This window comes from Mauremys mutica, chromosome 9, assembly GCF_020497125.1.
Source record: "Mauremys mutica isolate MM-2020 ecotype Southern chromosome 9, ASM2049712v1, whole genome shotgun sequence".
NCBI lineage: Eukaryota > Metazoa > Chordata > Testudines > Geoemydidae > Mauremys > Mauremys mutica.
The window spans coordinates 2,673,318-2,686,086 of NC_059080.1; the positions used below are offsets into that span (position 1 = coordinate 2,673,318).

General features: G+C 47.8%; 1 protein-coding gene across 1 annotated transcript; it reads left to right on the plus strand.

Moving 5' to 3' along the window:
• Positions 1 to 1,652: 1,652 nt before the first annotated feature.
• On the plus strand, positions 1,653 to 9,783 carry LOC123376873 (protein FAM162B-like). Its single transcript, XM_045029117.1, has 4 exons — positions 1,653 to 1,815; positions 5,987 to 6,092; positions 7,828 to 7,936; positions 9,249 to 9,783. The coding sequence occupies exons 1-4, from the start codon at positions 1,665 to 1,667 to the stop codon at positions 9,354 to 9,356; spliced, it is 474 nt and encodes a 157-aa protein (XP_044885052.1). The 5' UTR covers positions 1,653 to 1,664; the 3' UTR covers positions 9,357 to 9,783.
• Positions 9,784 to 12,769: the final 2,986 nt, after the last annotated feature.

Sequence of the window (12,769 nt, forward strand, 5' to 3'; positions counted from 1 at the left end):
TGCTCTGACTCCTAACCTCCTGGGATCCAGGCAGCTCCAGGAGCCTTGGAAATGTTGCTAAAAGGTCACAACAGTGACTTTTTCAAAACAAAATGTTGTAAAATGTTTGTAACAAAACCCAGAACCAAGTGAAAATTGCTTACTTTTAGTTTTTGTGGCAGATGCCAAATCGGTTTCAGGAACCCTGAGAATCATGACCCTGGGCCAAGTTTCAGACACAACTGGCTGAAGTTGTGGCTTCTGGTGGAAACCATCTTAAACTGAGTGGCTCTGAGTGGCTTCTACTTGAAACCAGGCACAACACAAAGGTGTCAGATGAATTTTGCTTTGTATTTGGGGGTTTATCACAAGATTTACAGCAACTAATTCAGGGGGCAAGAACTCCTAAGAACTGAAACTGCCAGCTGCCTAGACCTCTTCTCTTCTCTTCTCTTCTCTTCAGACTGCCCTCATCACCAAAAGATTGGCATGCAATCAATCTGCTTGCAAATTTGAGATTTTTAATCATTTCTTTTTTATGTACATGAGGTAAATTAGTTAATGGATGGCCAATAACAACAAAGAGCTGAGTACTGTGACATCCACTGAAATCCAGGGCCAGTAATATATCATGATTCATGAGTAAGGCTAAGATATTGTCACGGAGGTTATGGAAGTCGGTGCAGGTGGTGGGGGGGATCCGGCAGCTCCAAGCTGCTGCCGCGGGGAACTCTGCAGCTTCCAGTCCCTGGGGGAGGAGGGAGACCCTGGGGCAGATCCCACAGCTCCAAACTGCTGCCAGTGGCAGGGAGGAGCCCTGTGTTTTCAGCCACCCTGGGTACGGGGGAAACCCTTCCTCTGTCCCCATTTTATCGTAGTTATTTTTAATATAAGTCAGGGGACAAGTCTTCGGGCTTCTGAGCATTTTTGGTCATTGCCCATGACCTGCCTGTGACTTTTACTAAAAATAACCATGACAAAATCTTAGCTTTAATCATGATAAGTTCTCTCTCCACCAGCCTATACTCACTATTATTCAGTAACAAAGAAAGTGTCTCCTTCTTAAAGATGCATGTTTAAATCAATTGGTTTTCAAGATAAAATGTGTGTGATTGTTAAGGTCTCTTATAGGCTTAACCCGAAATGACAATTAGCAGCTACAGAACTTCCCTTTGGGAAAAGCATCTTTCCCAGGTCTCTTTCTATTAACACAAACTGCGATTTCAGTTCTCGGTCGATCCAGGCATTACACTTTGTTGTTGCTGGTCATGGGGGTTACAGAGCGAAGAATAAGAGAAATGCAAAATCTTTACAATCACTGGCAGCTCCTCGGAGCTACAGAGCCTGAGACATACAGTTCGTAGTCACTTCAGCGGGAACTGGCTTAGGCCCACTGTACATAGGCAGGAGCAGTTAGGGTTATTGCCCTGTGATTTTAAAGGTGTGTCTTTGAGCAAACACGAGCGGTAGAGCCATTGTGACTCAGCGAAGCTGGTAAGTGGTGTAAATATGTGATACCGTCAGCAGACATGCAGCAGCTTAACCTTCGAACACCTGGCAAATTTACTTTGATTTGCTGTGTGCTGGCTGGAACATCAGGTCTATAGGAGTAAATGGCTACTAGTGAGTTGTTTATTCACTGAAGCACAAGAGGTGGAAGTGGACATTTCACCACCGGGCACACAATGCTGGGGCAGCTATTGAAAAGTGAGCCTCTTTTCACAAGTATTTTGAGAACAACCGATTTCTGGAGGCGTCCATGTACCAAGGACACTCAGATATTGACAAGAAGAACATTTTGTAACAAAGCAGAGGCCACAAAGAAGGTTATTCCAGGTGGGTAGAAATGTTTTGTTCTGTGTTTCACATAATTTACAGTAAAATGGCCAGCGACTGACCCGTTTCTCTATCCCCTAGCTAAGCTGAGGAGATTCTGTGTGTTCTTCACAATGTACATTTCCATTTTAAAATAGTCCTGCTTCCATCAGAGCAAATGTTCCCAGCTCATGGAAGTGAACTAGTTATATTAAAAAACAGACCAGCCAGGAAATAGATGCATCCTAGAAGATGAAGTCCTAGAAGAGAAGCTATTCATATTACTGTAGGCAGTCGGCCATGGCTGATGGAGCTGCTATTAGACTCAGGCCTTGCAAAGTAAATTGTCACCTGAAGTTTACAAATATGCCCTGATAGCAGCTCTCGGATACCCAGGGTTCATCCTGTAGCATCCAGGTAGGTCTCGCAGCGGGGTCTCTCCCGCAGCTCTCCCCGCAGTGGGAGTGTTAGAAATTGGAAGAACCGTGACCTGTGTGCAGGGAGGGTTCGAGTCAGGCAGCGCCGAGGTTCTGTGTCCCTGAAGGCTCCTGCCAGGCACCAAGTGAAGGTCACTGGGCACAGAAAGATGGCGAGGCAGGAAGTGGACTGAATTACACTCCCCTGGGCTAGAGAGACCCTGAGTGGGGATTTACCCTGAGAGAGGGCAGTTAGTGCTGGCACAGTCTTCCCATGGGGCGAGGTGGCTTGGAGGGTGGGGTAGCTGCTTGGCGCTCCCTATGAGCCCTGCCGAGCGGCTTCCCCAGCAGTCACGATACCTGGTACCTTGCAGCAGGTGCTCAGCCACCTCCAATGTCACCCCTGGCTGCCAGCTTTCAGCAGCCTGGCCTGGCTCTCTCCCTTGGCAGGCTGCCTGCCTTGGGGAGGGGTCTGGCTGCCTGTCTGAATGGGGCTGGCCCTGTCAAAATTCCCCTGGAGCTTCAGTAGCCAAGAGCCAGGTGGGGGGTCAGGGGGAGAAGGGCTAGAAACCACTGGGGATCTGCAGCTGACTCCCTGGGGATGGCTGATTGCCGGGGCTTCCAGCCCTCCCTGCCTTGCACTGGGCTGTAGCCCGGCCCTAGCCTGCTCTGCTGACACTGCCGTACCATGCTAAGAAAGCCAGCAGTGTGTCCGGCACCTCTCCCCAGGGACGGGCGGGTAAACTAGGCGGGTCTCCAACGCACGCTCTAAAAGCCTCCTGGCCCTTCACTGGGTGAGAAAGGGGTGCAGGATTTATACGCTGAATTTTTCAGCCACTCTCAAAACTGGGGTGAAAGAAAGGCCTTGGTCAGAACAATGTGCCATTATTTACCCAGGTAAACTCAGCAGGGAATAGGGTGACCAGATAGCAAGGGTGAAAAATCGGGACAGGGTGGGGGGTAATTTGCACCCATATAAGACAAAGCCCCAAATATCAGGACTATCCCTATAAAATCAGAACATCTGCTCACCCTAGCAGGGAATGATGCTCTTTATCTTCTGTCTCCGGGGAGAGCAGCCGTAATGGTGACCATTAGCAACGTGGGGAGCTCAAGGAGAGTCGGGCACATCAGCTGCACCCCCTCCTCCCCTACCCCCCACAGAGCATTATGTGCTTCTAAATGCCACTGTTTATTTTCAAACTCAAGCAGCAAAGTCTCGGCTCAGGGGGGTTGATTTTCTCCTTCCTTGTGCCTCAAGTTGTCATCTACAGCTCCATGTGGCCAGAGCAGATCCCACCGCTCACTTCTAGCTGCACAGGCTAGAAGGCCGTGGAAAACCAGGTGCTCTGGGATCCAGCTGGCCATTTCTTGTCATCCTTTCACAGCGGGCTTACTTCAGCTGGCCTCATTTCAGGCCCAACGTTGAGAACGCAGTTCCAGGCTGGGGCACAGGACTTATTTTGTAGTGACACATGTTGTGAGAGACTATCAGTGGGCTCCCCTGGATAATCTTGTGTGGTGCAATGCATCAGAATGGTGGTGCCCGTAGCTAGCTCTCATGAGAGCATGTTGTCAGTCTCCCAGCGGACTGTATCTTAACACAACCTCACTCCTTATTCTCCCTGTGGAACGGCAACATTGTCAAGGAATTAACACGGCAGACAGTTTGTTAAACCTCACTAATTTGAGCATTTAAAAACAAGACGAAACAGGAGACGGAGTCCCTAGTCAACAAGACTCTCTTCAGCAGAACATCCCTCTTCTCTCTCAGAGCCAGAGCGTCTGCCTTGGGGAGAGGGGTGGGAAAGGAAGCTAGATAAGGCCTTTGAGGAAGGCCAGGACATTCTCAATTTCTGGCCCAGAGCAGAGAGATTCAGCAGGAACCGTAGCCTGGAAGCAAAGCATGTGGGGAAAGGGGGAGAGATCTCAGAAAGCCCTTGTGCTCAGTGTAAAGAGATATTGGGGAGAGTAGGGGAGGCTCTGCAGTGCCTGGGTGTGCCCCGTGGTGGTCCCAGTCCCAGGTGAGGGGTGGGGGACAGAAGAAGGAGCATGGAGGTGCGGGACTGGAGAATCCTGGGCCAAGGGTTCGGGAGGAGGCCAATGTTGGCAGTGGCCCTGGGGCAAAAGGAAAACAGGGAGGGTTGAGTTTGGGGCAGCTGGTTCAGGGACATGGCAGTGGAAAAGCACAGAGTCTTCCATGGCAGCAGGGTGGCGCACTGAGGTGGTGCGATTATACCCCCGCCACAGAGGAAGAATGGGCAGACAGGCATGTTTTATGGACTTTTTGTTTGGTGTTTGTTAACCTTGGAAAGGGAGAATTTTTGGCTGGCTTGGCCCAAGGGCAAAACTGATCTAATCACACCAGCAAAGAGGGGAAACCGCATCAGTGGCCGTGCCTGGAGATGGAGGAGTGCGGCTCTGTCAGCGCAGGGTAGGCCTGAAGTTTGTTCGGTTCCTGGTTGGTACCAGAGCAGCCTCTCCTGCATCTGCACATTGCCGTACTGCATGCCGCAGCTAACACGGTTACAACCAAATACAGAGAAATGAGGAGGATGAATTGAGCTGGGTTTTTGACTTCTGAACACCAAACGTGGGGGGAGGGGAACATCTCCTTGTAAATCTCTTGCTTGACCTGTGTGCGGTAACGCTGAAAAATGGCTATAGTTTCAGACCAGCCATTTATTTTGGGGGCTTTCTTTCTACAAACATAAAAAGAGGTACAGTCTGTTTTTGCTGCAAAGCTTTTCTGGGAGCCGTGTGTGTTGATCTCAGTGAGGGGAATTACTGGGGTGGGCAAGACTTCCCATTGACATCTGGGATCAAAGTACAGATCAAGCCATTCACCGTGGTGGGGAGAATGTCGCTCTGACCTTGTGATACGTTTTCTGGGATGTTGCCCTCAAAGGGAGAAAGAATCTTGGTTACCTTGCCATTCACCGGATTGCTGCAAGCAAAATCAGCCGACATCGGCCAGGCTGCAGTTAACAACAAGGCACTTGGAGCCAGTACTTGGCTGTGTCCACCACCTCCCCCCCCGCTCAGCAGCACCATTTTTATTAGCACATCTCAACATTATTTCTTTGAAACATTTTTTTAACGTCAAAGGCTCATAAATGAAATGAAAATTCCCTCCCACCAAAGAAAAAGTGAATTTCCTTCCAACATTTTTTAAATGAAAGATTTTTCATTTCATTTACGGGCTTGATGCTGAAATGATCTTAACATCCCTGCTGGCCTTAAAAATCTATGGGTGAAATCCTGGCCCATTGCAATCAGCAGGGATCTTGCCATTGACTTCAGTGAGGCCAGGGTTTCATCCCATGTATCCAAGTTTTGCCCCCAAATTGGAAAATTCCATAAAATTCATTAAATGAAATTTTCTAACTTCTTGTAGTGTTGTTGTGAACGATGCACCATTGCAGCTTGCCTGGCAGAACACGCATCCAGCATGTAGACTGGCCACTGGTATTTTAACCATTGTTGGCAATGGCGAGACTACACAATGACTAAAAGACCCCTTTCATTGTTGCTAGCACCAGCTGAATTGCAATGGGGAACAACTACAAAAGAAAATGTCTAGACAAGGCCCTTGAGGTGAGTGGCTAAATCTCACTGATCTTAATTGAAGGTGGATTTTGCCCTTAATGACAGGTTTCCTAGAGAACGTGGAGCCCTTCTTTAAACTTCAGTCTGAGGCTTTTTTTCTTTAAATGCAGCTTTTTACTTCCACTCTTAACTTAGCTGATGACTTTCTTTGGTAATATCTTTTAAAGGTCGTAGCACATTCAGAAATGACAGAAGACCTACAGCATTTGATAAAAAGATTTTATTATGGGCAGGACGGTTTAAAAAAGAGGAGGATATTCCAGCTCTATTATCGTAAGTAGACCTTGTTTTCTTATGTTGTCAAAATCTCCACCACTGGATATATGTAAAACTGCCAGTTCAGACCTTCCCTTACGTGGTCAGTCACCAACACTAAGCTTAGATAGGGAGTGTTCTTTTTTCTAATATTACAACAGGACCAGGTGACTGTGAATGAATTGTGTGGGTGCGCTGCTATCTCGGTCCAAAAACAATACAAACCCATCTTGAAGCAGTAGTTTTTTTTTTTTTTTTTTTGCCAACTCTGTAAAGTGAACTGGGTTAAATTGCTTTGGAGATTAGGAATTTCAGAAGAAGACAGAAACCATTTTTAACACACATTGCTTTGTAGCTCACAAATCACTGTGCTGCCTAATGTCCATTTCAGGTTCTGTGCTTTAACCACTTTTACGAATTAAAGTGATTAAGAAAGGCACATGACTTTCAAAAGAAAATTTGGAACATCCATAGTTTTAGCAAAAAACATCTGAAGTGAGTTTCCATCATGCCAGTTTATACTTTCATTTCCCTATTTAGATCTTTTTTTAAAAAAAGAACATCAGTTCAAGGAGTAGAGACATTAATGCCTCCTGGTCTTTAACACTGGTGTGTTTATGTGGTGGTGGTTGGGGTGGGGGGGTTCTTTACTTGTTCCTCAACACTTGCTTTCCCCATACAGATGTAATTAAAGCCACTCTTTTGCTACAGTTTCATGAGGGATTGGCTTAAGTTGTCATGCTAAAATGTCTATTACAATGAATAACGGTCAAAGACGTGCCAGGAGCAGGGCAGGAATCAGACAGTGGCTCTGAGAATCACAATTTGCTTCCTGACTTTTCCTCTGCCCACCCGCCAGTGCAAGAAGTGGCTTCTCTCCCCACACTGGCTCCTGCACTGGCGAACTATGTTCACTTAGCCCTGCTGAGAATCTAGCCCTGGAGGCTGCTAGGCACAACTTGTGTAACTTGATGGCCACAGTTACAGATGTGCTGAGCTTCATAAAATCCTCCCAGCTGGTGTGCCACTGCCCTGTGCTTTAAGCCTTCAGCAGCTGCCCACTCGCTTCCATCCTCACTGCAGCTGTTGGACAGCTCGCTTTGCTTTGGCTGACAAGCCAGACTCGAGACGCGCCTCGTGCAGGAGCTTTTCTTGGAATGTTATGGGATGATGATGACAGAGCAAAGGGGGAATCGCCGTGAGAAGCAGCTGCAATGTGAAAAGCTTCCATTGATCATAGCCAAGATGTGCATTCCTGGCCCAGGCCAGAGCACCATGTCACCCCACCAAAGGTAGCATTAGCTGGCAGAACCATCATTTGTACGTACCAGTGGGGATCAGACCCCCATCTAGCTTAAAGCAGCACAATCAGCTGAGGATGTGGCCCCCTGGATTTCAATCATTAAAAGGATTAAATTGCACGCCAAGCTCTGCCACTTGTCTGCTCTTCACTCCTGAGTGAGTCAGGAAAAGGCAGAGGAGCAGCATTCATTCCCTGGGGGGCCTCCTTCAGATCTTTGCTTTATGCAGTGTTTGGCTAAATCCCTCAGGCCGCGGCTAGTTTACCGTTAACTTCCCGTTTAACAATCAATCAGTAGAAAGAAAACAGAAGACCTCTGAGCAAAAATAACCTGCCACTGGCAAGAACTGCGCAATTCTTTAAACAACTCCCACTCCTCCCCCCTAAAAAAACCCTCTTGTTTTATTCCACGTTGTTGTCATCTGACCAGAAATCTGCTCTGCCCTTCTGCAGATCTGAGGTCATCAAAGCTGCTACGAGTAGAGTGAGGATCAAAATTTGCTACATCACAATGGCACTGACTCTGCTAGGCTGCTTGGTCATGATCATCTCAGGCAAGCAAGTAAGTAAGTGTGTTTGGACTGACTGGTCAGCAAGCGCACTGTGTGAACGGTGCAGGCAGGTTCACATTTTTCTTAATAAATACAAAGGTTTTTTGAGCAAATACACATTAAACAATATATTAGGGATGATGAGTTACTTACCACATGTTCCTGACTCTAATATGGTATTGGTCATGTGACTTATTGGACAATTATTCTTTCTGATTGACTTGGCAATAACCCACTGCAATGCAGCTTTCAAAGCCAGTTATTTCTCTGTGGCTCAGTATGGGTCCTCTCCAAGGAGAAATGGACAACTCCTACTGACTTCAGTGGGCTTTGGCTCAGGCCCTAAGTGAGACACTGGTTCCATTTCTTTCAGGCCACTCAGCCCATTCTTTCCCCAGTGCTGTGGGCTCCTGCTCCCCACTGACCAGACCACACAAGCTCAGCTTGTCCCGGAGGAATGATCATTTGCTGTGGCATCACTCAGCAGCTGCTTGATGTTGCTGCTGCCCTGCTGGTTGTGAGGCAGGCCATCCAGCACCTCGGTCTAATTACACACGCATCAGCTGTGTGCTGTGACCATTCCTTGCTGGGCTGGTGTGACCCTTCTGATGAGTGACAGCAAAGAAAAACACTGCCTCCAAAAATGTCAGCTCAGTGTAGGTGGGGACAGGTGGCCTCCTGGCAGGGATGGGAAACCTAGATGTGGAAACTGGTGGCCTGAAGCCTGTGAGTGAAATAAATTAAACAAGCAGCGATGGGTGGATGGGTACTGGAACCAAACAAAACAACTCCAGAGGGTCTCTGCTTCTGGGTCTTTCAGTGATGAAAGCCCCCCCCAGCCCCGGTTTGTCCTAGCTGTTCACATGCCTTTGGAGCAAAGGCAATATGCTTTGGCTATGGCTACACTTAGCGCTTTGAAGCGTGAGTGTGGTCGGAGCGCCAGCGCTGGGAGAGAGCTCTCCCAGCGCTGTCCGTACTCCACCTCCCTATGGGGATTAACGTACAGCGCTGGGAGTCGTGCTTCCAGCGCTGGGGCTCTGATCACACTGGCGCTTTGCAGCGCCACAACTTGCAGCGCTGGAGGGGGTGTTTTTTCACACCCTGCTGCAGCGCTGCAAATCTGCAAGTGTAGCCATGGCCTTTCTCTGCTAATCCGAGGCTGCAAGTACTGGCAATTAGGTGAAACAAGGAAATCTAGATTCAATAACTTCTTTCATTGTAAAAAATCAAATGGGGTGCCAAAGCAAGAGAAGCAAACAAGTGGGATATTTATTGTTGGGGAAATTTTATTGTGCAAATGAGTTTCACCGTTTATATTCAAAGGCTGCTAGAAGAGATGACACGCTGCTGAGGATGAATACCGAGAAGAAGGCCATGTGGAGGGCTGAAGCAGAGACAGAACTGGAAGCAGCTGCAATGAAAGCTCAGTGATCAAGACGGGATTTATTTTAGCAGCAGGCAATAAGTGATTTATACATGTGGCATATGCACCTCTGTTCCGTTAACTCTTTGGAGCTTCTTTTCACTGCAAAGATTTGCTATAGAAAAGTGTTTACTTATGAATTTTGAAACCCTGGTGGAAATTCCAGCAGACTCGGTTAGAAGCCTTCTACTGATCTCTGAGCTTTTGTGTACACCTCAGTTGGAGAGTCAGAAATCAGTAAATCGGCTTTTTTTCAAGCCGACATTGGCCAACTTGGAATCAGCTGAAAAAGAGAACCAGGGTGGTTCAGCAGGTTGGGTGCTAGCCTGGGATTCTGGAAACCCAGCTTCAGCTCCTTGCTTTACCACTGCCTCCTTGCATGACCTCGATCAGTCACTTACTCTCTTTATGCCTTAGGGTAGGTTTACACTTACCGTCCGGGTCGACACGGTGAGTTCGACTTCTCGGAGTTCGAACTATCGCGTCTGATCTAGACGCGATAGTTCGAACTCCAGAAGCGCTGCAGTCAACTCCGGTACTCCGCCACTGCAAATGGCGGTGGCGGAGTCGACGGGGGAGCCGCGGAGTTCGACCCCGCCGCATGTGGACGGGTGAGTAGGTCGAACTAGGGTACTTCGAATTCAGCTACGCTATTCACGTAGCTGAACTTGCGTACCCTAGTTCGACCCCCCTTCTTAGTGTAGACCAGGCCTGAGTGCCCCATCGATGAAATGGGGGTAATAGCATTTGACTACCTCCCGGGGGTGTTGTGAGGATAAACACATTCAGGATTGTGAGGTGCTCAAATGCTGTGGCTAGGGTGAAGCAGTTTTCCCACCCTGTGAGAATTTTTGAGGTTTCAAAAAAAAATTTCCTATCCCAGATCAGGATGAAAAGTTGAAATCGCAAAAGGTTTTGCAAACAAAAACAAACAAAACCCACAATATTTGGGGGTCAATCTAAGTATTTTTTGTTTCAGTTTTGACCTTTCCCCCCATTTTAGAAACCCTTTTTTAGTCTAAATTTACTAACATTTTGAAATGAAAAGTCACTGCGACTCAAAACCCCCAAAACTTTCTGGATGGAAGATGCCAAAATGGGACATTCTGACCATTTCAACTCTTCCTTCCAAAAAGCTTTTGAGTTGGGAGATTCGTAAAAATAAACCATGTTTTAGCACAAAAATGGCTTAGTGAAAAATTCATGACCAGGTCTAACTACACTAGTGGGGGCCATATAAATTTCTTAGAAAATGTTCTGGCATTTCTGCTGAAAGGTAAATACAGAGCCAGGTTCTCAGTCTTTGCAAGGACAAAAGCAGGTAGTGCTAAACAGGGCTGGCTCCAGGCACCAGCTTATCAAGCAGGTGCTTGGGGTGGCCACTCCGGAGCGGGGTGACACTTTCAGGTATTCGGCGGCAATTCGGTGAATTTTTTTTTTTTTGGGCTGCTTGGGGTAGCCCTGGTGCTAAATCAGAGCAATCCAAACATACCATATTCTAGCAACTTGCTTTAAGAGGGTGGTGGAAAGCTTGATAAAAGCCTGTCTGCTGGGGGGAATAATGGTTGAGCTGAATTTTAAAAATCACTTATGCACAAATCCTGTCTTCACCCCCACCCCTAAAAAGCCCCAAAGTCTCCTCTCTGTGGGCACACTCAGCCTTTATTGGCAGTAGAATGTGTGTACTTCCTTAGCAGCGTGATGGGGAGCAGGCAAATTGTGGAACAGCCAAGCAGGGAGGTGTCCACACTCCCTGTGGACCTGTTCTTCATGAGGGGGAATGTGGTGTAGCATCAAGCTAGGTTGGGTTGGTCTATGGGGGCAGCTGGGGCATGGCCAGTGGATGTAATATCAGGGAAATATCAGCTCAAAGGTGCTGGAGCCAGAGAAGATGCATTCGCCATTGAGCAGCTCTGCTGGTGACTTTGGTGACTGGGTCCATTTGCAATGAGCTTTATCTCAGGATACCTGCCCTTATGCAGAGACACAGCACCATGGCAATGCGGTTTGCCTTGTTGCATTGCACTGTGGTTCTTTTTAATTCTGGTCATTGCCTCACATGAACATTCCCAACCACTTATTTAGTTCTGATTGTATGTTAATAAATTATTTGCTAAACTTGGATTTTCTGGTCACCATAGTTCTTTAATTTGTAATAAAACAGCTGTCCAATTCCACCTAAAATAAATGCATCTCCTCACAGCTGTACTGAAAAGTGCCACCAAAGCCTCTTGGCTGATGTCTAACAGTTGGGAGACTGTGCTAATGAAATATTGAAAGTTACATTTCCACAGAAGTGATTAAACTTTCAGACATGAAAATGCACCCGTTTGGATGTGGGGGGTAATGACCTCAAACACCCTGCATTATTCATGATCTTTTGGGCTTCGAGAGACTTGTACATTGGATGAGGTGAACAAGGCTTTGGCGGGAAAAAAAGTACATCTATCTTATTCATAAAAAATGCAACCGGTGTATAACATAGTGTATGCACGGTACTAAACTCCTGCCTAATGTAACATCATCAATGTCAGTGGGGGTTGGACTCCCCACTATAGTTAAGCTTATTACTTATATTGCATTCTTTGTATTAAAGTTATAGCCAGAGGCTCCCAGTCAAACCTCAGGGCCTTGTTGTGCCAGCCATGGCACACATATAACAGGAGCTCACAAGCCAGACAACACTTGTGAAGAGATCCAGGCCCTAGAATGGGGTCCTACCAAACTCGCATGGTCCTCACGGTACAAAGTGCTGTGCTGTGGAGTGGTGGGGGCCAGGACCACCCAGTGCCACTGGGGTTTGGTAACGCCCAGCCCTGTAGGGAATCTGCCTGAAGCTGCATCAGCTTTTCTCTGTGGCTCCTCCATTGCATGGAACCAACACCAGGGGCAGCAAGTGAGAGATGCTCATGGCAATTGCAGATCCAATGGAGCTGGGCTGGGCAGAAGCCAGGCACAGGGCTGGGCAGGGGTATCAGATCCAGTGCTGTGGCATAGAGCACTGGAGTGGGTGATTCTGGCCCCATAGGGATCTCGGAGCTTGAGGGGGGAGACTCCCAGAGCTCAGCCTCCAGCTGGCGCCTGAAGGTCGACACGACCATTGTTAGCCCTGCTGTCTGAGCGCCTCGAGCCTGAGTCAGCTGACCCCAGCCAGCCATGGCCCGTGTTGCGGGGTTTTTATCCTGTGCAGATGTACCCCCCCCTCGTTACAGGATAAGTGTTCAGAGCTTCGGTGAAGGGAGCCAGGCCGAGTTTTCATCACCCGGCAGCACCCCTTCAGGCTTTCCCTTGGGTAGTGGATTTGGCCCTGTGTACATTTGGCCATGGACAGGGGCATTTGTGTATCTCCGTCTATCCTCACAGATGGGCTGGTTTGCTATGTGTGTAAGCTGAAGGCTTGAATTCTGCTTAATAAATTCAC